General features: G+C 53.5%; 5 protein-coding genes across 5 annotated transcripts; 4 read left to right on the forward strand and 1 right to left on the reverse strand.

Annotated features, from left to right (window-relative positions):
• Window positions 1-921: 921 nt before the first annotated feature.
• On the reverse strand, window positions 922-1,778 carry VTN00DRAFT_10305 (uncharacterized protein; the record flags this gene model as incomplete). The annotated part of the gene is made up of 6 exons (XM_069426947.1): window positions 922-989; window positions 1,052-1,160; window positions 1,220-1,409; window positions 1,480-1,538; window positions 1,605-1,673; window positions 1,737-1,778. 6 exons carry the CDS (start codon window positions 1,776-1,778, stop codon window positions 922-924), a joined length of 537 nt encoding a protein of 178 aa, XP_069284067.1.
• A 4,770-nt stretch (window positions 1,779-6,548) lies between these two features.
• VTN00DRAFT_10306 (uncharacterized protein) lies at window positions 6,549-9,491 on the forward strand (the record flags this gene model as incomplete). The annotated part of the gene is made up of 1 exon (XM_069426948.1): window positions 6,549-9,491. One exon carries the CDS (start codon window positions 6,549-6,551, stop codon window positions 9,489-9,491), a length of 2,943 nt encoding a protein of 980 aa, XP_069284068.1.
• Window positions 9,492-10,478: 987 nt separating this feature from the next.
• VTN00DRAFT_10307 (uncharacterized protein) lies at window positions 10,479-13,766 on the forward strand (the record flags this gene model as incomplete). The annotated part of the gene is made up of 1 exon (XM_069426949.1): window positions 10,479-13,766. One exon carries the CDS (start codon window positions 10,479-10,481, stop codon window positions 13,764-13,766), a length of 3,288 nt encoding a protein of 1,095 aa, XP_069284069.1.
• Window positions 13,767-14,826: 1,060 nt separating this feature from the next.
• Window positions 14,827-18,257, forward strand: VTN00DRAFT_10308 (uncharacterized protein; the record flags this gene model as incomplete). The annotated part of the gene is made up of 4 exons (XM_069426950.1): window positions 14,827-15,042; window positions 15,179-17,214; window positions 17,279-17,652; window positions 17,716-18,257. 4 exons carry the CDS (start codon window positions 14,827-14,829, stop codon window positions 18,255-18,257), a joined length of 3,168 nt encoding a protein of 1,055 aa, XP_069284070.1.
• Window positions 18,258-18,969: 712 nt separating this feature from the next.
• VTN00DRAFT_10309 (uncharacterized protein) lies at window positions 18,970-21,173 on the forward strand (the record flags this gene model as incomplete). The annotated part of the gene is made up of 5 exons (XM_069426951.1): window positions 18,970-19,362; window positions 19,427-20,133; window positions 20,194-20,402; window positions 20,469-21,044; window positions 21,109-21,173. The coding sequence occupies 5 exons, from the start codon at window positions 18,970-18,972 to the stop codon at window positions 21,171-21,173; spliced, it is 1,950 nt and encodes a 649-aa protein (XP_069284071.1).
• Window positions 21,174-21,399: the final 226 nt, after the last annotated feature.

The following is a 21,399-nucleotide window of genomic DNA, read 5'->3' on the forward strand; positions in this document are numbered from 1 at the left end:
ACATGCTCTCTGTTTTCTCTTTCGCAACACTGGCGCACGTGTCGTTTAGTTGCAGGGCGTAGGTAATCATTGCAGTGGGAAGCAGAACATAATGACAGGTCTAATGGCAGAGCAGTTGTATATGAGATGTCGGTTGCCCATGTACAGGGCTGCGGACGAGATGCTGAATGCCAAGGTATTGAGTCGCAAGTGTCACGGGCAGCCTCATCATTAATCAATGACAAAGACACTTCAATTAGTACTTTGCAGATGTCTTCTTGGGTACGATTCTCTCCCTTGGTCCCCGGACTGGAAACAGGACACAAAAAGAAACCTCTTGACATCGTCTAATGATGGCCCCGTTGAATAATGCCCGGTTATCCTCCATGACGATGTTTCTTTTTTTTCTTTTTTTTTTCCAGTCTTCCGTACATTTCATGGTTTGGAGCTGGGTCGAGATGCTTATTATCAGGACTAATTGCATGTCCTATCCTTTCTAGGTAGTGTTCAGAAGAGACAGAACACCAGCCGTGTATACTGGTCATATAGAATTAGGGGATCGAGAGCCTTTCCCAATTGGCACGTACATCATAAGGTCAACGTCCAACCATGATAAGTTATACATATATTTATTTTCCAACAAGATTTGTTTCCACTTACTATCATAAGGGTATATTAGCCTGGCAAATTACCGGCACGATCGATTTCCTGGGATCTCTCCAAGTTTGGGGATCATTCTCTGGTCTTTGAAAACATGTACAATTTACTTGGTTGATATCAACGAGCAGAAAAAGCTCCCTATTAACACAAATAGCATTTAACTGCTATTGCCATTGTTAGTCGTGATTCTGAATTGACCCTTTTGCAATATCGTACGTTGGCGAGACCTGCTCCAGCCGTTCATATGCTTGAACAGCACGAAACTTCCCATCCCATTCCTGATCATTTCTTCTTCGCCTCTCCAGACCAGATACGCATCTCCTTGGCGCTTTCATGGGCGACACGGAATACTGCGTTATACGGTCAATAAGCCAAGGACACCCTTTGGAATTTCTGGTAATGAGTGACTTACATTGCCTCTCCGTCTCATCCAAGCCTCGCAAAAACTCCGCACCCTCTCCGAGAGCACCGCGCGGGTTATGTGCGTGGTCCGCAATCTCTGCTGCCCGCTTTCTAAACGTCTGGAAACAGCTATCAGTATTCTGAAACGCTGAATGCAAAGCGTTGCGATTTGACATACATCACTCAAGATATCTACCATCTCCTCCTCCTCGAAGAGCTCTAGGATTCTAACGCCTAGGCTATAGAAATGGGGTGCTAGGGAGCGTAGATCGACGGTGCGCGGGTCCGCCTTGAGAGCGTTCATCACCCTTTCTGACAACGCAGATGGCAGGTCAAGGGTGACTAGACGAGAGGTTCCCAGTCGGGCACTGTGATCATTAACCAGAATTAGATGCTGAGGAAGGCTATTGGATAGAATAGGTGTCGCGAGTGACCTACCCTATGGAAAGCATCTCTCCGAGCCATAGTGGAAGGTCGACGCGGGTCCCCGCTTTGATCTATGAAATTATCAGTCCTGTGAGGTGATGATAAGAAAGAGGCCGCAGGGAAATGAAACGCCATGCATTTTCGCCCGGATTGCCTTCTAAAATGCCAAGCCCCGGAACCTCAAGCTCAAATGTACATGGGATTTTCTAGCGGCGGGATTAGCTAGGTCATTTTTTGGGGTTTGTTGAAGCACTGTATGGGAGACTCACCTGTGCATCAGTTAATATGGCATCGATATCGTAATAGGACATATTGGACGGCAGCTTCTGTCGAACGGAAAATGTAAGTCGAATTGAGCGTCTTCTATGCTGCTAGTAATGGATCCCAGTAGATTGGTCTGTCGCGTCCCAAAAGTCGCGCTGGATCACGTGGGACACGTTTCCCGCAGACGCTACCCTCAGGCATACTGTCACTCCGTTTTGGAAATTTACCAACGGACCGATGAGAGAGCTTCTATCACCAGCTTAATGTATGGGAGTATGGCGATATGATACTCCGTTGGTACTCCGTACTTACACAGTCTAAGCTTCTACCAGTAGGTATTTCTTGTCATCTATGTAGATTTTTCTCCTTACTTGGCACATAAATGCCAAGTTTGTCTTCTCCACTTGCGAGCACGATATAGATAGATTGATGAAGAGTATGTTCAGTTAGGTATTTGGCTTATATACCATGAATTCACACAACACCTTCTCAAGAATTTTAGTCTCTGCCAACACCTCCTCCGGCAATGGCTTTTTATCCAGAGGACTGCATTCGATACCGAGAATCCCGCAGATGGATTGTGACGAAGCATACAACACAAAAGCGTCCAGGTAAAGTGCATGGTATACATAATTTATACCGCAAGCTTGGCGAAGTTTTTGTTCCATATTGTACAATTCCGTGGTCTCGAGTCAACCGGAATGCTCCCTTCGGTATGAGACCGCAACCCGGTCTTACCTTCACGGATCCGGGGGATTCGGGGATCTCAGTCAAAACGGGATACCGAGTTCTTTATATAAGGAATCAAAGGTCTCGGGTAGTTGAACCTGCAGTCTTGAGATCAAAAAATTAGCCATGGCTTCTGGAGCATTCTAAAGCGCTCAAAGAAGGGGACTTGCCTATAAATTTGGGCTCAATGCCGTCAATCAGATTCCTTCTCTATCAGTCTCATATTCTCTGATATAGGCGCTAGATAGAACCAAGAGCTTCAACTGGTCCCAAAGTCCCGAACTTCACATCTCTTCATCAATCCCTTCACATATCCACCCTACTTGATGGGTATGATATTCTTGGTTCTTAGAAAGCCAAAGCTTGCCTTTCTCGCCAATGACCTTGAAGATCTCTCCGACGGCGTACGTCAGAAACGAGTATTGCTGGTTCCCTTCGGACATGGTCAGGGTTAGACTCTTAGACACTGGCGGCGGTGAAGAGCATCTTCGGTTCGTCGGACACCTTGGTTACTTGGAAGACCGTCATGGTGAGGAGGATCGCCATCAGATATAGGCATTGCAGAGGAGAAGAAGCCGAGTAGGAATCGGCAGGCGAGGTGAATGGGCTGTCCGGTAAGATATTGAACGAGGTATCCAGACTTATGGTTGGTTTAGCATGCCAGGCCATTATTGGACTGAAGTATCTCCATCGCTTCTTCATGACCATGCTTTTCAGCCCACATTAGAGGGGCCAGACCATCATGGTCCTTAGAATCCAGGTCTGCATCATGCTCAAGCAGCAATTTCACCACTGCCTCATGTCCCTCCCTTGCTGCCCATGAGAGTGGTGTCCGACTGCTGTCATCCTTGAAGTTGACCTCGGCAGTGCTTGTGAAAGGTAAGTTTGCAAGCACCTCGTACCCTCTTTTTGCGGGAGAAAAGCTTGCCGAGAGGCGATGCCAGTGATTCACCTGCTAGATAAATTGGATTTGGAGTGTCGATTGCCACTGTTTCCTTAGTTCTCCTCTCTAGTTGAAGACCGAAGTTCGAGAAAGAGAGGTAAGTAACACAGAGCTCTCCACACTCAAGGTCACCTTCTTCTGCACTAATAGGATAGCCTGGAATAAAGGTTCTTCTGTCCTTCTTGAGATATTGTTTCACAGAGGAATGTGCAAAGTGAACACAATTGTTGGTTGAATCTGCAGTTACAAGATTTGCACAGCAGCCAATAATAAAATCCATCTGAGGTATTTTCTCAGCATCCCATACATCATCTTGTAGGTCAAATGCAACAGCTTCCCTCAGTTCCTCAATGTGAAGCAGCCCGGTTGCAAAGCTAACCCACTTAAGTACTTTTAGAGCACAACCGTCCCAGAGGTTTATTCTCTTCACACAACATTGATACGTCTCTTCCAGATCTTTTGGGAGTTGACTTAAGGCAGATCCTATTCCTGCATCGGTGAAGCATGTGTCCCAGAGAATCTCCAACAGAAGATACACCCACAGACCCATCCGACCGTATAATCCTGATGGCGAAATTCCGTCGTTGCAGTAGCCATTTGTGTCTATCTCACAAACTGTCATCAGTTTCCCCGTTACGATATTGGAGACGATGAGGCGTGGTAATCATAAGTGCGACTCGGCTTCGAAACGCACATTTCGAAAGGAGGTTGCACTTTTCAAAAACCGCGATTGGGACCAACTCAGCCTCGTCGAACGTGCTGAAGGACCCCGCGCTACGCAGCCATAAGGCTTTCATGCGATGCCACAGTCCACTCAAGACTCTCCAAGTCTCGTCGTATTTTATATCATCCTCAATCATCCCTAGTCTTCTGTCAGGCATATGTCTGCCTGTAGGTTTGGTTTATCTGAAGACAGTCGGGTTTTTTTTTCTATAGAGAACGCGGACGAGTAGACTTTAAGAAAAGTGTTGCGTATCTAAAATGATAGTCGCACTTCTTTGAAACAACTGTGATGGTATAGCAACGGTTCCCTTTTGGTTGCCTAGCCCCAGCATTTGCCGGGATGGCCCGGTGTGGATTACAGTGTTTAAAGAACACATGGATATGGCACGTGTCTAACTTGGCTTTGGTGTTAAGACGACCTTGCATAGCTTGTCAAGAGTATTCGCTCAAAAAGCCGGTCTATATTCAGTCTTTCGGCGCTTAAATTCACTAACTCTGCTTAATTCTCAACTATAATGACCGGAACTCGGCTGTCCTGTTAGCTCTATCATCTCCCTGGTCAGGTGCTCCTTTGGTCGGCTGATCAGCATGATCGTCTCCCCTAGGCATCTCCATAGATCCCCGCATTACCCAAGGAAACAAAAAAACCTGCGTGCACAGAGTGCTCTTTGCATTCAAGCGGAGATATCCTGTCGCAGACCCCGGCGGTGATCATGCTGGCGCCCAGTGATAAAGGAGGTACCCTATCTCCTGCATCTTCACCACATCTTCAACTGGGTACCCATGCACGACTCAGCACTCCACAAACCCTGATAAGGATTTCTGTGGTGCCAACAAGCCCGTTTTTGTCATGTTGGATAGCGGTGACCGTCGAATTGGCGCATCGCGGGATCCCGATAACGAGTCGCATGGTCTTGACACGGCTCGTATCGTGCGTATCTGGCAAAGCTGGAAAATGCATCCATGGTTTCTGCATATTGTCATTTCCGAAGTAAAGGCCAAGTGACTGCTGATCTCTTTTCTAATTTCCAGTTTCCCTATTTCTACAATTTGGGCTGTCGGGTTTCTGAATGGTCTAACTGCCATGGCCTTCGCAGTAGACCTTGCCCTCGTGCCTCCTGTCGGAGCCGCGGGCCTGAAGGTGAAATTGTGAGGAAAGATAACAAAGAGCCCGCACTGCCCGCTCATCACCAGCTGATTTGGGAGCTAGCTTATCTTTGCTGAGACGATCAGTCTTTAGACTTGGCTAACATGGATGCTTGCTATGTTCTCTCGGTAAATTTCCTTCGCAGTATTTCCGCAGGCAGGATGTGCATGAAAAACCTACTCATCTTTATATGGATAGCCGCACAGTGACGTACTCTGCAGGTGACACAGTACTTTTCGAAGACTTGCCTGCTCACTCAGACATCGTGTAAATAGCCTAGTAGTTAAAAATTTTTTTTCCATGTCGAAGGGATCAATAGTGCTTTTTGAAAGCGCGTTACATAGTGCGATAAGCATAGGACGGCGAACCACTAGCACCTAGACTTGATCTCACCAGTACCTGTTTCCAGCCACGCAGGAGAGGATGGTTTAAAGAGGAGCTTCTGCTGATGCTTTGCGAAACGGTCATACAAGCTTGACAACAATTGTACATACAGTACTTATTGACAGACGGCTGAGGGATGCTCTCAAAAATAGTACGTAGAATGTACTGGAATGCAGCGGGCGACAGACAACTTGAACAAAGGCAAAACGCCATGTTGCCCCTTGCAGATTGATCAAGCAGAACGGGGACTTCAGTTCAATGGATGCACTGACAGTGAGGAAAGGGTGGTACCGAAGAGACATTCAACACAGAGAGGACTAGAGAGGATGTCACCAGTGCTTGCGCTCGAGGCAGATGTCCCAAACCAAAAGGCAGCGTAAGCAGTGGAGGGATTCTAGAACCCTGGATGCGCACGCTGGTGAACGGCAGGCTCCACCAGCGAGGCTCGCAGCCGAACGCTACCGACAGTCCTGGCCCACTTGGTATGCTCTGTTCTCGGGCAGTGATGGCTGGTCGAGAGTCCCGCGGCGCCAGATACCGACACTCAGTGGCAGTTCAAGACCAGCGGTTCCTCCGGGGTTTCTTGAAAATGTGTCAAACAGGAATCCAAGATTCGCAGGGTTCCCACTTCATCATCCAAATTTAGCCCGAGTCTCAATCCTCTCTGTGCGTCGGTTGCCCTGTCCTCCTATCCAGCGCGTGAGCGTGCCGCAGCCTGAGTCCGTGCTTGTCATCTGCAGACAGTGAATCCCTGTCTGACCATTTTTCTCCCCGGCAAAATCACTTTAAACCCTGTGCTCCCATCAGCTTTGCTGGCTCCTTGTGTTTGCGCAATAGTTCATCTGTTCTTTATGGAAGGTTGTTGCGCTTCCTGCTCCTCAGCCCGCCCAAATGGCTTACAACGCCATTTCCCAGATCGACGAAGACGTCGTTTCTAACGCAAGCAGTTCCAACACCTCAGAAAGTCCATCGCCATCCCCAAAGCACAATGTGTTCCAACCGATTACTCTCGACCTCGACAACCTGGGTGGGGGGTCCTTCATGGAAACCGCCAGGACGACGGAGGAGTCCAATAGCGTCGGACGCCTGGGCTCCATGATCCGTTCACTCACGTCCACTAGCTATGATATGGTGGAAGACGACGATTACGATGTAGTCCCTGCCGATCCTGATCAAGAAAAGAGATCTAGCACCCGCCAGACCGAACCGATCTCCAAGCATGATGGACCGACGGCCGATCCTGAGCCGCCGCGTTCCACGTCCCCTGAGCTTGAGCCTGTCGTGCGAACCCCCTCCAGCGGCCGTCCTGTTGCTTTGCGCCATCCTACCCCAGACCTGCAGTCGCTGCAAGGGGCATACATCGGGAATGTTGAGAGGCTGGAGAGGACCGCGGAGCGCCTGAGCCTGAATTCCGACATCGGGGAAGAGCTTCGGAAGATGGACCTCGAGCAAAAAAGACGGTCCTCCGTTTCCTCTGCTGCTGCCCATGGGGTCGAATCCCCCACGCGGAAATTCTCCACAGGTTCGATCTCAAACTCCATAATCGGTGTCAACAATGCGGCGAGGAACGGTGGATACTCTCCTGGGGGTTATGTCTCGTCCCCCAAGGGTTCAGTTCGGTCGGGGACATCTTCCCAGGCTGGAACACGCTATCGCTCTACCTCTGCTGGATCTCGATTGGCACAGGTACCTGAACCTGAGCATGAGGAAGAACAGAACGGAGCTACGCCCTTTGTACCTATCCTCCCCCCTCCTCAACCCCCGCCGCAAGCTCACATCAGCCATTCGCAACCTGTACAGGATTCTCGTGAGTCCGAGTCGCCCATTGAGCTCCCACCCGTGCAAGATGAAGAACTCGTGGATTATGATCGCCCTATGACAGCTGCCTCGGGCGATACATACCGGCAGGCTACGAATCTGTTTAGGGACTTTGATGGCGTGCATTTCGTTCCCCACGGGAAAGGACCGGATATGACACGGCGCGTTTCCCTGAGCAAACCACCACTTGCGAGTGGATCAGAACACTACAGGGAACCTCCAAAGGGAGAACGCATGGTGTATTATCCGGCGCCGGTACCTATGATGTTGAACTTGCCCCAGCGACTATCCAAGAGACCCCCGGCGTCCGAACGTGAGAAACGTCGTACTCAGCTTCTTGACGCTGTCGCTGCGGAGAATAGGAAATCTGCACCGTGGCTTTCGGGTGCTGGTCAGGATGAAGGGGCGACCGATAACAGACGTAGTAAAAGGCTTACAACAAACATTCCGCCTCAGCTTCGCGCAAGTGTCTTCTTCGACCAACCTACTGCTCATCTGGATATCCAGATGAAGGAGAACTCTGCAGTCGCTACACTAGACAGTATCCTTGATGCCTCCGCACATGCACCGGTTACGGCATTTACTGACCACCCCATTGCTGGGCATGTTGGGTCTGAAGTGTACGGAAGTGAGCGACCGAAATCGTCCTCAATAAGTCTAGAAGAAAAGAGGAGAAAGCATCACTCCAAAGGCACCCTCGGGTTGCGACAGAGCACAGTTCCCTCAGAGTTCAGACAGAGTCGTGTCTTGTCAGGTCAGGCGCAAGAGGAGACGGAGCTTGATGCTGCAGAAGCTACTACCGAGGCCACTCGCCTTCGTAGGTCTACGTACGATGCATATAACGAGGATAGAGATAGCATTCATAACGGCCAAGATACTTCCTATCATGCTAACGGGGAAAGGCATGAAGCGGACCAGAACGCCGGAGGGGTCAAGGGGAACGAGGAAGAAGATCCAGCTTACTTTGGACCACCGACCACGCTCCTTGCTGAACTCCAGATGAGAAAACGACAACAGAAGCTGCGGAATCGTACTGCTGCCACTGCTTTCCCCAACGGAATGCATTCGACTCTCTTGGAATTGGACACAGTCGCCCAGCTGCAGAGCAAAGCAAGACGACAGCGTCCGGTTACCTTGGCATGGGAAGCGCCCGATGCACATCAGCAGGATGCTGAGCCGGACGAAGATGTGCCCTTGGGCGTGCTCTTCGCGGGCAAGAATTCGATGGTGAACGAGAGCCGACCTCTAGGTCTCATGGAGAAAAGAGAGCTTGAGGAGAATGAGCCGCTGAGTAGACGTCGCGCAAGGCTACGAGGCGATGGCCACGTTGCTCACGGCGCTAGCCCAGTAAGGCGCGCAAGCACCATGCATGGGCTGGAAGTTCCGGGGCTCGCTGAGGCGGACAGTGGAGATGAGGGGGAGACCTTGGCTCAGCGCCTCCAGCGTCTCAAAGCGAAAGACCGGACAAGCACCGTCGTGGGCGGCGATTTCGCCAGCGAGGTTTTAGCCCAGCTGGAGAGTAAGTCCGCCGACGCTGCAGCGGAGAGTAAACCTGCACCGGAGGAAGAGACTCTGGGTCAACGCCGAAAACGCCTTCAAGAGGAGGCCAAAGCACAGCAGGCTGCAGGAGGTGCAGCCCCGAAGGTTCGAAGAAGTATGGCCGACATTCTCCAGGCGCATCCTGCCCCGGCTGCCCGAAGACCGTCAAACGGAAATCCACAATTCAACCGTGGACCGATCGACCAACAGATGTACGGAAACCGGATGTCTATGTTTACTCTCCCTCCCAGCCTGACGTATCAAACGGCGGGCGTTCCTCAGCAGCCAGGCTACGGGATGACGACTCCCTACGGATACAATGGGATGCCCGCCTACGGTAATGCCTTCATCGGGCAGATGGGGATGGGCACGTTCGGGTATGATATGCCACACGTACGTGAGCCCAAGATGGCGCAGCCGACCATCGACCCCAATCAACGAGATATGATCGATCGTTGGAGACAGAGCGTGAGATAATCCGCTCCTCTTCGGATTCATCATTTCTTTTGCTTTGGTGTAGAGGCCTTTGGACGTATGCATACTGGCGTCGTGAATGGGATGGATCTTCCTGTGTGATCTTTCTTTCAAGTGATATCCTTGTAAACTAGTAAATTTCTCTTTTCTTTTCTCTTTTTTTGTATGTACAATTAGCATAGCCGATGGTGCGCGGGAATTAAAGTGCATGAATGTTGATTCAGCATATGGCCACAGCCCTATTATTTCTCTCTGTTGAATGCTAAGCAATTCAAGGTGGGTTTTTAATAGCACAGGCAGCTGCCCGGCGCCGTGTATCCACATGTTCAGCACGTGGAATAACACGGGCTGGTTGACTGTTGAGCTGCACACAGCAGTAGTACCTAAGGTTGTTAGTAAAACAGGTGGGCAGCCATTGACAGCAAGAAGTAGGCGAGACGAGGCCCTCCGCTACGATTTAAACTGTTGATCTGGAGCCCAAGTATTTCTGTTTACTCAATTTCTATAAGGTATATGACCCGTGGCTTCCCTAGCGATACTCGACGCGCTGTCAGCAACTTCTCGTGTTCGTGCTCGAGTGGAGGATTACGTCGCCCCACGGGCCCAAACCTCGCGGCTTCGGGAGCCAGCTTCTAGTGGACTGGATCAGATTAATACATCAATCTAAACAGGCCTGTATAAATCGCCTCCTTTCTTTTCTTTTCTCCCTTTTTTCTTTTTTTTTGCATGCGCCCGCCAACATATCGAATCCTTTTTTCGCCATCTATCGATATTTTTTTTGTCGTCGTCGTCTGCCTAAGCACGAGGCAGCGTTTGTAGCCGCTAAGCTATCTCGCATTCCCCCTCCTGGAACCCCGTTTTGAGTCGAAGGGTCAGTGCAGCGTCGCTACAATGAGACGATCTTCCGCACCTTGAAACAGTGCGATCATCTGCGTGACGGCACTGCAGGTGCTTAAAGAGATAGAAAGAGAGAGAGGTGGAAGAGAGACGATGGCACCCTCCACGGTCTTCTCGTATTGGCGACGAGATCATCGCCGGCCGAGTTCGTCTTCCGTTCCCAACTCGCCGCTTCCAGCGCCGACAAAGAACTCTCCAGAAATCCCCCCTCAGCTCCCCGGCATCCCGCCCACGCCGACGCTCGCAGATACGATCGTCGAGTCCGAGACAAATTCCCCTTCTCCGCTAAACGGGAAGCCGCCGGATGTGGACACAACAAAGAAGAAGCCGGACAACACTGGGACTGGGACTGGGATTGGAACTGGAACTGCAACTGGGGTTTCCGGCTCGAGTACTACTACCACCACCTCACGACAGTCTCCCACCAACAACACCACGCTGCGTGTGCCGTCGCCCAATTCAGAACGCCCTTCCCGCCCCCATTCGAGCCCGGAAGAGAGCAAGCAGGTGCCCGTTGTGATTACGACCCAGTCCAATCACTCGCAGCAGTCATTCACGCTTTCATCAAAGGATCATTCTGAGCCCGAATCCTCTTATAAACCGAGCTCGCCGTGGAAACTGACGTTTGGAAAAGGACTCCTGGGATCTCAGAGCCAGTCGTCGGATGAAAATAAACGGTCATCTACGCACGGGGGGATAACAGCAGGCAATATGCGGCTCGGTTCTGGAGGGGAGGCGATGCCTTCGCCCAAGGAATTCAAGTTGGATAACGTTACGTCTCGCAAGGATGATCTTACGGCGGAGCATATGCATCAGAAGTCGGGGAAGACGAAGCTTCATCTCTTGAATCCGATGTCTCTTCTGGCTCGAAGACGGTCGTCACACCTGTCCAAGTCGAGCTCTGAAAGTCTCAATATCGGTGCTCAGAATCTCGTTCCCGCACTACCGGATGATTACGACCCCAGAATACGTGGGAAGATCATCCATGACTTTTCAGCGCCACGACCGCGCCGGAATGTGTCTGCGAATCGTTCTGCTTCGCAGGATCCAAACAAGCAGCAGGCGAATGGTGCAGAAAACGGATATCATAACAACGAGCTACATGTCCCAGATAACGAGCAGAAAAAGCGACGTAGTGAACATTCACCGGTCTTCCAAGAGCATTTTGGAGATGACGAGAATGTCCTTCAGGTCGAGAATAAAGGCTATCTGCAATCGCCACTGTTGACGAACCCGCCTCCTCGTTCCGATGGCGAGTCGCCTTCACTTCCTACCTTTGCTAAGAATTTACCTTTGAGATTGCCGGACGGCAATGATAAGCCTGTCAAACAGACCATTGAGACTTCTGAGCAACCACCTGCTCAGCCACCGCTGAAGCATTCATCTTCTAAGGCTCAACCCCAGGGGGCTGCTGACAATGCTGCACCACAACCTTCTGGCCTACCAAGGCATCTTAGGAGTAATGCGTCAAGGTTCAGCTTTGACATGACCGGCGTTGGCTCCTCTGTTCAGGAGAAGCTGTTGGAAGAGAAGCACAAGGAAAAGGAAGCCGCGCGAAAGGCAGCAAAGGGGGAGCTGAAAAAGACGGACTATAGCGACTCAGAATATGAAGATGAGTTTGACGACTATGACATTGATAACGACGATGATGGATTGGAAGAGAGAATTCCTGGGGTGAATGTCGACGCTGATGAGGATGAGTTCGGTAACTTCACTGGCCAGGGAAAGATAGCGAAAGGGTCACTGGTTGCGCCTGCTTTGCCTACGGTGATGGCCAGTCCGGTCAGTCCTGTAGACCCTAGCTCAGTGACGCTTCACACCCCACAGGATACCCAGGTTCAAGTTGTTGAACCTGCGGACGGAGGCTCCGCAAAGCACGAGGATGCGAATCGTACTAATATTCAGAATCAAGAACCCATTGGGATGAAGCCGCCAGCTTCTGCAGGCGCGGGAACTGGAGGAAACCAGTCGATCGACGACGGTGATTTCTATTTCGACGATGGCGATTTCGGGGAACTTCCCGCTGAAGTGGCGGGAGAGCGGTTTGATGAGTCCATATTCGACGATGAGACGAGCGATCTCTATCAGCGGAAAGTCGTGGTACCTGTCGTGCCTCAGGCAAAGACAGAATCCAACGGCACCACCCACGAAAGAAACGAATCCATGGAAGAGTCCACAGAAGACCAAAGCATTAGACATGTCCCAAGCTTGGCCAGCGACTTTCAGGTGCAGAATTGCCTTCCCGAGCGGATGCCCAGTATTGGGCCTCCTCCAAAGGCCCAATCTGGTGTGCTCTCGGAACACAACCTGGAGGCATTCCACAGCGCTTTAGAAAAAGTGGCCAACGAGGCTGCAGCCAACGGAAGATTCCAGCGGAACACGAGCGTGAGCGAAGAGTCCATCGGCCAGCAGAGCAGCTCCCAAACAGCCGACTCACACCCGGGAATGGTGTCGGACGATAGCCGCCTGAGCCAGACGGTGGACGCTATGGGGTTTGAGGATGTATTTGATGATTTTAACTACGACGATGACGGATTTGACGACGATCCTATCATTGCGGAGGCGAACGCAGAGGCATTGGAGAACGATGATGAGGGTTTCTACGGGCGAGAATTCGGGTTCTACGCTCACGCCCATGGGAGTTGCAGCTCCGAGCTCAGTTACGGCGGCTACTTTGGGCCCCGGGGAATCGAAGGTCTCACCCGCAGCCATAGCGGTCGAGCCAACTTCCGGGAGCCCAGTCTGACGCCCATCACCGAAAGAAGCGAATGGAGCACCCGGAACTCGATCATCTCGCTGACCGCGCACAACGCCGCTCATTCCAACCCGTCCCTGTCGAGCCCGGGGTTGGCGCAGCTGGTTGACATGGGCAGCATCGACGACGAGATGAGCACACTGATGAAGCTGCGACAGGATGCGTGGGGTGGCAGCAACGCGAGTGCTCCTCGCAGCAGCGCTGGCAGCCCAGCTCCGCACCCGCAGCAGCCGTCGTCAAACCGCGCGAGTTTCCCAGGCGTGCAGGAAGCGCACCTGAATCCCGCGGATGCCAACTCCAACCTGGACTCGACGAGCGGGCTGCACGTGCCCAACTCGCCACTCCGGCCATCGGACGAGGAGAACTCACCGGCGAGTCCGATACTCACATCTGCCTCCCAGCTGGACGCGGGGAAGTCAGCGATGAGCGACGGAGACGAGCGGTCGAAGGTGAAGGCAGGAACGGGCAGGTCGCACAGCCGGGCGAGCAGCTCGGCCAGCATCAGCTACGTGAAGGAGACGGACGAGGACGGGTCGAGCAAATGGGTGCTCGAGCGACGGCGCACGGGGGACAGCGGAGAGATGGAGGTGTACGAGCGGGAGGTTCTGGTGCAGGGAAGGATCTGAGCGGGATCTGTCTATATATATATGGCCAGGATGTGCTAGGATATATATAACATGTACCCACCAGGCTTCTAGAGGTTCTAGGGTGGCAGCTAGAAGGGATCGACCTCACCATCCCTGTTTGAGCTAGGGGCATGACATGACGAATCTGGACATAGGGCGACTAATGTTTGCTGGCGTGGCAGGTGCTCTGGGCTGATATATCCATATGCGGACAGGCGCGGAGTTCGGGCGGTATTTCTATTTCTGTCTGTTTGCTGAGAAGTTGCCAGAGGATAATGGTTTTGCGGTGTATATAGTATTTCTCGGGAAGGGCGGTTGAGTCTACCTGTATCGATACATCATCGTGCAAAATGCGTTCTTTCTGCAAGACCAGTTGAGAGGCAACGCCGCCCTCCATCCCAAGCGTGGCATCTCGACTCAGAAGGCTCGCCTGATGAGTAAAGCAGGACACGAGCGGCCGTCACGAGTGCCGCAACGACTGGACGAGAGACTGCCAACCAGGAGCGCGGTGGATATTGACATAACCGGACAACTGCATTGGCCGGCGTGGGGCCCAGCGGGCGACGCTCTGTGGCTGGAGCCGAGAAGGGCTTCGGGACTTCAGGAGCGCTGCACAAGACGGGCGGAAGGCAGCGCAGCCACAGCGCGGCCGTCATAACCGTCGCTCCCGGCAAACCGTCCATGCCTGTCCTCGCTTTTCTTCCTCTTCTTCTCTCTCTCCCCGAACTTAAGCTCTTCATATCCCTTTCCCCCGTCTAGAGAGCCCGTCTCTCTGATGACTCCCGCGTTTTGGCAGGTGGCACGGCAGCTCTAGTCGACACCTGGTTCTCTATCTGACATTTTCCCCCCCCCCTCCAACTTCCTTTGCTCCGTTCCGGGAACACTACACGCGACGCCTGCGACGGCGACAACTCGGAAATCCGCCTGGTCCCTTTCGTCTCTTGTCTAGGTCCAGAAAGATCTCCGCTCCTGTATCCCTGCTGCTGTTGTTATATGTCTTCGTGCCTCCATTGAGCTTCCTCCCTGTTTGCTTCCCTCCCGACGATAAAAATTTCCCGCGATGCTCAGAGCCACGACCCTGAAAGCCTCTGGCAGCGGTCTGCTGCGTGGCAGCGCCTGCAGGGCCTGCCAGAGGTCTCTGCATCTCTCGTCCGGCGCCCGGAATACTCCCTCTGGCGCCAGGGCCAACCTGTCTCTGACGACCCGGAGACCTCTCGCCGTCATCGACGGCCGGAGACACTATGCGGTTCCTGCGGAGGACTCGGATCGTGGGGTGGTAAGCTACACTACACATAACCCAATGGATCACGGTGACGGTGGACTTGGTGCATAGAGGGAAAAGAAGAGAAGAACATGGACTGACTGAGGATGCGCGCGCTCCTTTGCGCCTCTCGCTTTTTTTTGTCGCACAGGACCCCAACGATTCCTTCCTCCAGGGCAACACGGCCAACTACATTGATGAGATGTACCTCGCGTGGCGGAAAGACCCCTCCAGCGTGCACGTCTCGTGGCAGACCTACTTCAAGAACATGGAGGAGGGCAAGATGCCCATCTCCCAGGCTTTCCAGCCGCCGCCTAACCTCATCCCCTCCCCGACCGGCGGTGTCCCGCAGGACATGGGTCTTGCCTCTGCGGCTGGTTCGGACATCATGAACCACCTGAAGGTCCAGCTCCTGGTGCGCGCGTACCAGGCTCGTGGCCACCACAAGGCCAAGATCGACCCCCTGGGCATCCGTGGTGAGGTTGAGGCCTTCGGCTACCACAAGCCCAAGGAGCTCGAGCTGGAGCACTACGGCTTCACCGAGAAGGACCTGGACCAGGAGTTCACCCTGGGACCGGGTATCCTGCCCCGCTTCGAGACCGAGACCCGCAAGAAGATGACCCTGCGCGAGATCATCGCCGCATGCGAGAAGATCTACTGCAGCTCCTACGGTGTCGAGTACATCCACATCCCCGACCGCAAGCGCTGTGACTGGATCCGTGACCGCTTCGAGATCCCCCAGCCGTACAACTACTCCGTCGATGACAAGCGCCGCATCCTGGACCGTCTCATCTGGAGTTCCAGCTTTGAGGCTTTCTTGGCCACCAAGTTCCCCAACGACAAGCGTTTCGGTCTGGAGGGTTGTGAAACCCTGGTGCCGGGTATGAAGGCTCTGATTGACCGCAGTGTCGACCACGGCATCAAGGACATCGTCATCGGTATGCCTCACCGTGGTCGTCTGAACGTCCTCTCCAACGTCGTCCGCAAGCCGAACGAGTCCATCTTCAGCGAGTTCACCGGCTCCGCCGAGCCGTCCGACGAGGGTTCCGGTGACGTGAAGTACCACCTGGGTATGAACTTCGAGCGCCCTACGCCTTCCGGCAAGCGTGTGCAGCTGTCTCTCGTTGCCAACCCGTCCCACCTGGAAGCCGAGGACCCCGTTGTGCTCGGAAAGACTCGTGCCATCCAGCACTACAACAACGACGAGAAGGAGTTCAACAGCGCCATGGGTGTCCTGCTCCACGGTGACGCTGCCTTCGCCGCGCAGGGTGTCGTCTACGAGACCATGGGCTTCCACTCCCTTCCGGCCTACTCGACCGGTGGTACCATCCACATCGTCGTGAACAACCAGATCGGTTTCACCACTGACCCTCGCTTCGCTCGTTCTACTCCTTACTGCTCTGACATCGCCAAGGCCATCGATGCGCCTGTTTTCCACGTCAACGCTGACGACGTTGAGGCCGTCAACTACGTCTGCCAGGTTGCCGCTGACTGGCGTGCTACCTTCAAGAGCGACGTTGTCATCGACATCGTCTGCTACCGTAAGCAGGGTCACAACGAGACCGACCAGCCATCCTTCACCCAGCCTCTGATGTACAAGCGCATCGCGCAGCAGAAGAACCAGCTCGACAAGTATGTCGAGAAGCTGATCACGGAGGGCACCTTCACCAAAGAGGACATTGATGAACACAAGAAGTGGGTTTGGGGCATGCTGAACGACAGCTTCGACCGCAGCAAGGACTACCAGCCTACCAGCAAGGAGTGGCTGACCTCTGCCTGGAACGGCTTCAAGACTCCCAAGGAGCTGGCTACTGAGGTCCTTCCTCACCTGCCCACTGGCGTTGACGCCGACCTGTTGAAACACATCGGTGACAAGATTAGCGGCGCTCCCGAGGGCTTCAACGTTCACCGCAACCTGAAGCGTATCTTGGCCAACCGCAAGAAGACCGTCGATGAGGGTCAGAACATCGACTGGTCGACTGCTGAGGCTCTCGCCTTCGGTTCTCTGGTCGCGGAGGGCCACCACGTCCGTGTCTCCGGACAGGATGTCGAGCGTGGTACCTTCTCTCAGCGTCACGCTGTCCTGCACGACCAGGAGAGCGAGGCTACCTACACTCCTCTGCAGCACATCAGCGAGAACCAGGGTACCTTTGTCATCTCCAACTCCTCCCTCAGCGAGTACGGAGCGTAAGTAACCCCGCAATTCCGATGGTGAAGGGATGATTTCCAGGTATGCTGACTTCTCTTTCAGCCTTGGTTTCGAGTATGGTTACTCCCTGACCTCGCCCAACGCCCTTGTCATGTGGGAGGCTCAGTTCGGTGACTTCGCCAACAACGCCCAATGTATCATTGACCAGTTCATTGCCTCTGGTGAGGTCAAATGGCTGCAGCGTTCCGGTCTGGTCGTCTCTCTGCCCCACGGTTATGACGGCCAGGGTCCCGAGCACTCTTCTGGCAGAATGGAGCGTTGGCTGCAGCTCTGCAACGAGGAGCCTCGTGTGTTCCCCTCGAAGGAGAAGCTGGAGCGCCAGCACCAGGACTGCAACATCCAGATCGCCTACATGACCACTCCCTCCAACCTGTTCCACATCCTGCGTCGCCAGATCCACCGCCAGTTCCGCAAGCGTGAGTTACCCTTTGTAATGTTGTCTGTATTTGACTTTCGAAGAAACTAACCCACTGCTCTAGCCCTTGTCATCTTCTTCTCGAAGTCTCTGCTCCGTCACCCGATCGCTCGTTCGCCTCTTGAGGAGTTCACTGGCGACTCTCACTTCCAGTGGATCATCCCTGACCCGGCCCACGCTTCGGGAGCTATCGACGCGCCTGAGCAGGTTGAGCGGGTGATTATCTGCACTGGTCAGGTGTACGCCGCTCTGGTCAAGCACCGCGAGGCCCACGGCATCCGCAACACCGCCATCACCCGTGTTGAGCAGCTCAACCCCTTCCCATGGGCTCAGCTCAAGGAGAACCTTGACAGCTACCCGAACGCCAAGAACATCGTGTGGGCCCAGGAGGAGCCTCTTAACGCCGGTGCCTGGAGCTTCGTCCAGCCTCGTATCGAGACCCTCCTGAACGAGACGGAGCATCACAACCGCCGCCACGTCCTCTACGCTGGTCGTCCCCCAAGCGCCTCGGTGGCCACTGGTATCAAGGCCAGCCACATCAAGGAAGAGCAGGAGCTGCTCGAGGAGGCCTTCACTGTGTATCAGGGCAAGCTCAAGGGTGAGTAAATCATCCGCAGCATCTGTTCCTGGGAGCACTAGTGGCAGGGGAAAGAGGTCATTCTTTGCAACGTAATGGGCATGCATTCTAGAGAACCTCTGTTTTGTTGGATGAAGCATATTGGATCATTCCGTCTCTTTCTGTAGCATTTTCCTTTTGTCGTTGGTTGAATGCATGTCACACAGTGTGTTGATTTCATGGTCGGTCATACTGGTGTCAGAGTCTGAGCGTGCTGTGATCATGTTGGAGTGGAGCAGCCGCAAGGTTCTGGCCGGTTTATACTATAGAGTGTAAAATAAAGGTGGTTGTTTGTACACAGTACCTGTCCAAGGCTGCTTCTCTGTACTGCTTTGTAGTTCTCTGTACGTTCTCTACTTCAACAGCTCTGTAGTAGTGATCTGCCCATGTTGGGTATGTATATAAATTTGGTGCAATGCGGACACCGCCTTTGATGAGTCAGCATTACATTTGATGTCGGAAAGGGCTAGCGCCGATCTTCCCGAATGGGAAATCACAAGCTCAGGTCTCTCCTCTCCTCTCCGCCCGCGCCTCTTGTCCCTCACCCTCATCTGGTCATCGTTTTTCGTTGACCTCCCTCCTGCTTGTCCATGTCGTGAATCTCCCTTTCACTGTGTTCTCTGCTTGGATTCACCCTCTCTTGTTCTTCTGAGCTGCGTCTCGGCGCCTTCAGGATCAGTCTCTTGATCGGTCCTAGCAGTCATGTCGACCGCCGTCGCCTCGTCGACCAACTCCCAAGCCCAGGGTGTGCGTCATTCGGTGCGCCAGACCCGTACAAACCCATCGCGCACTTCAAAGACCGTTGGCCGTTCTTCCTTTGCCTTTGGTCACTCTGCGCCAGATGCTCCTTCGACCCCCGCCGTTCCGCATGGCTTCTATCCGGCCCTCACGCACTTCACCGACGCCATTACCGCCCTGCCGAGGGAGTTTCGCCGCCATAATTCCTTGCTCAAGGAGGTTGATGCCAAGGCATGGGCGCTGGAAGAGAATTTGCAGCACTTGCTGAAGATTGCCTGTGACTCGCAGCCTGTTCCGTATCCTCCCAATCCGGCGCCGATCATTGACGGCGTGGTCCGGGAGGATGCGCAGATGAGGGTAGGTGGTCTTAATAACTTTTGTGTCTATGAATTCATGCTTACTGGCGATGCTTGTACAATAGGATTCTCCGCATATGGCCGAGTCGCAGGAGAGCAAGAATCGTCGGTTGCTCTTCGACCGGATCCGCCATACCCTGTCCGACCTGATGATGACCGCGGACGAGAAGAACCACGTCATCACCAACGCGAACGATGAGCTCGATCGTCAGCTTTTCCGTCTCGATTCCATCTTCCCATACATCTCTGGTGAGATCAGCGAGGAATCGCGCCTGGGTAGTCTCACCCACTGGGCCTACTCGAACAAGGCCGCAGCCAAGGATGCTAGGTCTACCAACGAGCGCCCTCGCCGTGAGGCTGCCTCCCACAAACACGATGCGGCTCTGCATGAAGCCGAAGCTGCCTCCCGCAGTGAGGCGAGACGTGAAGCGGTGCTAGCCCGGAAGCACCGCCGCAACCATGCAGACTTGGACTTCGATGAGACTCGTGGTAGCGGCGCACGCAAGGGTGCCGCATCCAAGGCACGTGGTGGTACGGGCGGTGACCACTCTGTGGGAGATGGTGGTCTTAATATCGTGAATGCAACGACTGCCCCTGCGAAGCGCAGGAAGGTCGATCGGCCACAGCCAGCGCAGGCGGCACCCGCGATGGAGCAGTCTTTGAGCGCCACCGGCAATTCTGCCGGACGAGCCTCTTCCAAGGAGGCTCCTACTACGGAGGCTACCAAGAAGAGGATCCGGGCACCCAATGCGGCGGCGAATGCACGGAAGAGGTATGCCACCTTGAACCCATACACGGACTACCCAGGAAGTTGCTAATACCCCGATGGTAGGAATAATACCGCTACTTCGACCGCAGGCTCACCATCTATGGTCTCATCCCCGGTAATTGGCACATTCAACCCTCCAAGGAATGCCCCAAGTCCTGGACCCAACACGGCGGCCCGGCCGCAGTCCTCCAGAGCCCAGCAGAACAACTCCCAGGCCACCAATGGACGCCAAAGGCCATCCTCCTCCGCGTCGAACCGCGTGTCCAATTCCAGTATGTTTCCCGGATCTGGACCTGCCTTGGTAATCCCCCCTTTTTCTAACGTGGCCCCATTCATAGATAAACCCACGGAGACAAAGACCACGGCCAAGGAAGGGAATTCCAAGGGTGAAACTGCTTCCCAGCCTTCTCCGGATCTGAACCGTGAGGCCACGGTCGATGTTGCGAATGCGGCTACTGCCAAGATGGCGTCTTCAGTGGCTCCAAAGCGAGAGGACATGGAAGTGAAGACCGCGGAACCTGTCCAGGCCAGCGAACCAGCGGCTCCTCCACCGCCTCCACCTGGTACTGCAACTAAAGCTAGATCCTCTAAGACCTCCACCCCGGCTGTTTCTGCCTTCTCGGAGTCCAACCAGCCACGTCCACGGCCCTCCCGGAATACGGATGCCGCTGCGCCGGTCAAGCGGTCTCACAAGAAGAGCAGCGCCTTGGCAGTCACACAGTCGAATGCCGCTGGGATGGAGGATGAAGAGTCATCCCGCGAGGGCGATGATGAGGAGGACGAGGGCGAGCCGCGGTACTGCTACTGCAATGATTTCAGTTTCGGAGAGATGGTTGCTTGCGATAACGACGCGTGTCCGCGCGAGTGGTTCCATCTGTCGTGTGTGGGGTTGACGAAGCCGCCGGGAAAGAATGGTAAGTGGTCTCCTGTCGTGATGTCCATATATAGTTGCGGATTGCTGACTCGATATGCGTGCAGTCAAGTGGTATTGCAACGAGTGCAAGGAGAACATGAAGCGAGGACGGAGTGCTGGTGGGAAGTAGTTAGATGTGACAGTGGTTCTCCCGCTTGTTTCATGTATACTATATAACATTGACGAGCATAATATGGGTTTTTTTTTTGGAGAACTGTGATGGGTTTCGGGAACGAATGGGTTGGGGCGTTTGGATGTTTGGAATATTCTAGTTTCATGTATCATGCCTGCAGGTACAGTTGCAGATCGTTTCATGCATTAATGACATTGATTCCAATATCTAAGTGATTAGCCAA

This window comes from Thermoascus crustaceus (assembly GCF_041956765.1).
Source record: "Thermoascus crustaceus strain CBS 181.67 unplaced genomic scaffold VTN00scaffold_9, whole genome shotgun sequence".
In the NCBI taxonomy this organism is placed as follows: domain Eukaryota; kingdom Fungi; phylum Ascomycota; class Eurotiomycetes; order Eurotiales; family Thermoascaceae; genus Thermoascus; species Thermoascus crustaceus.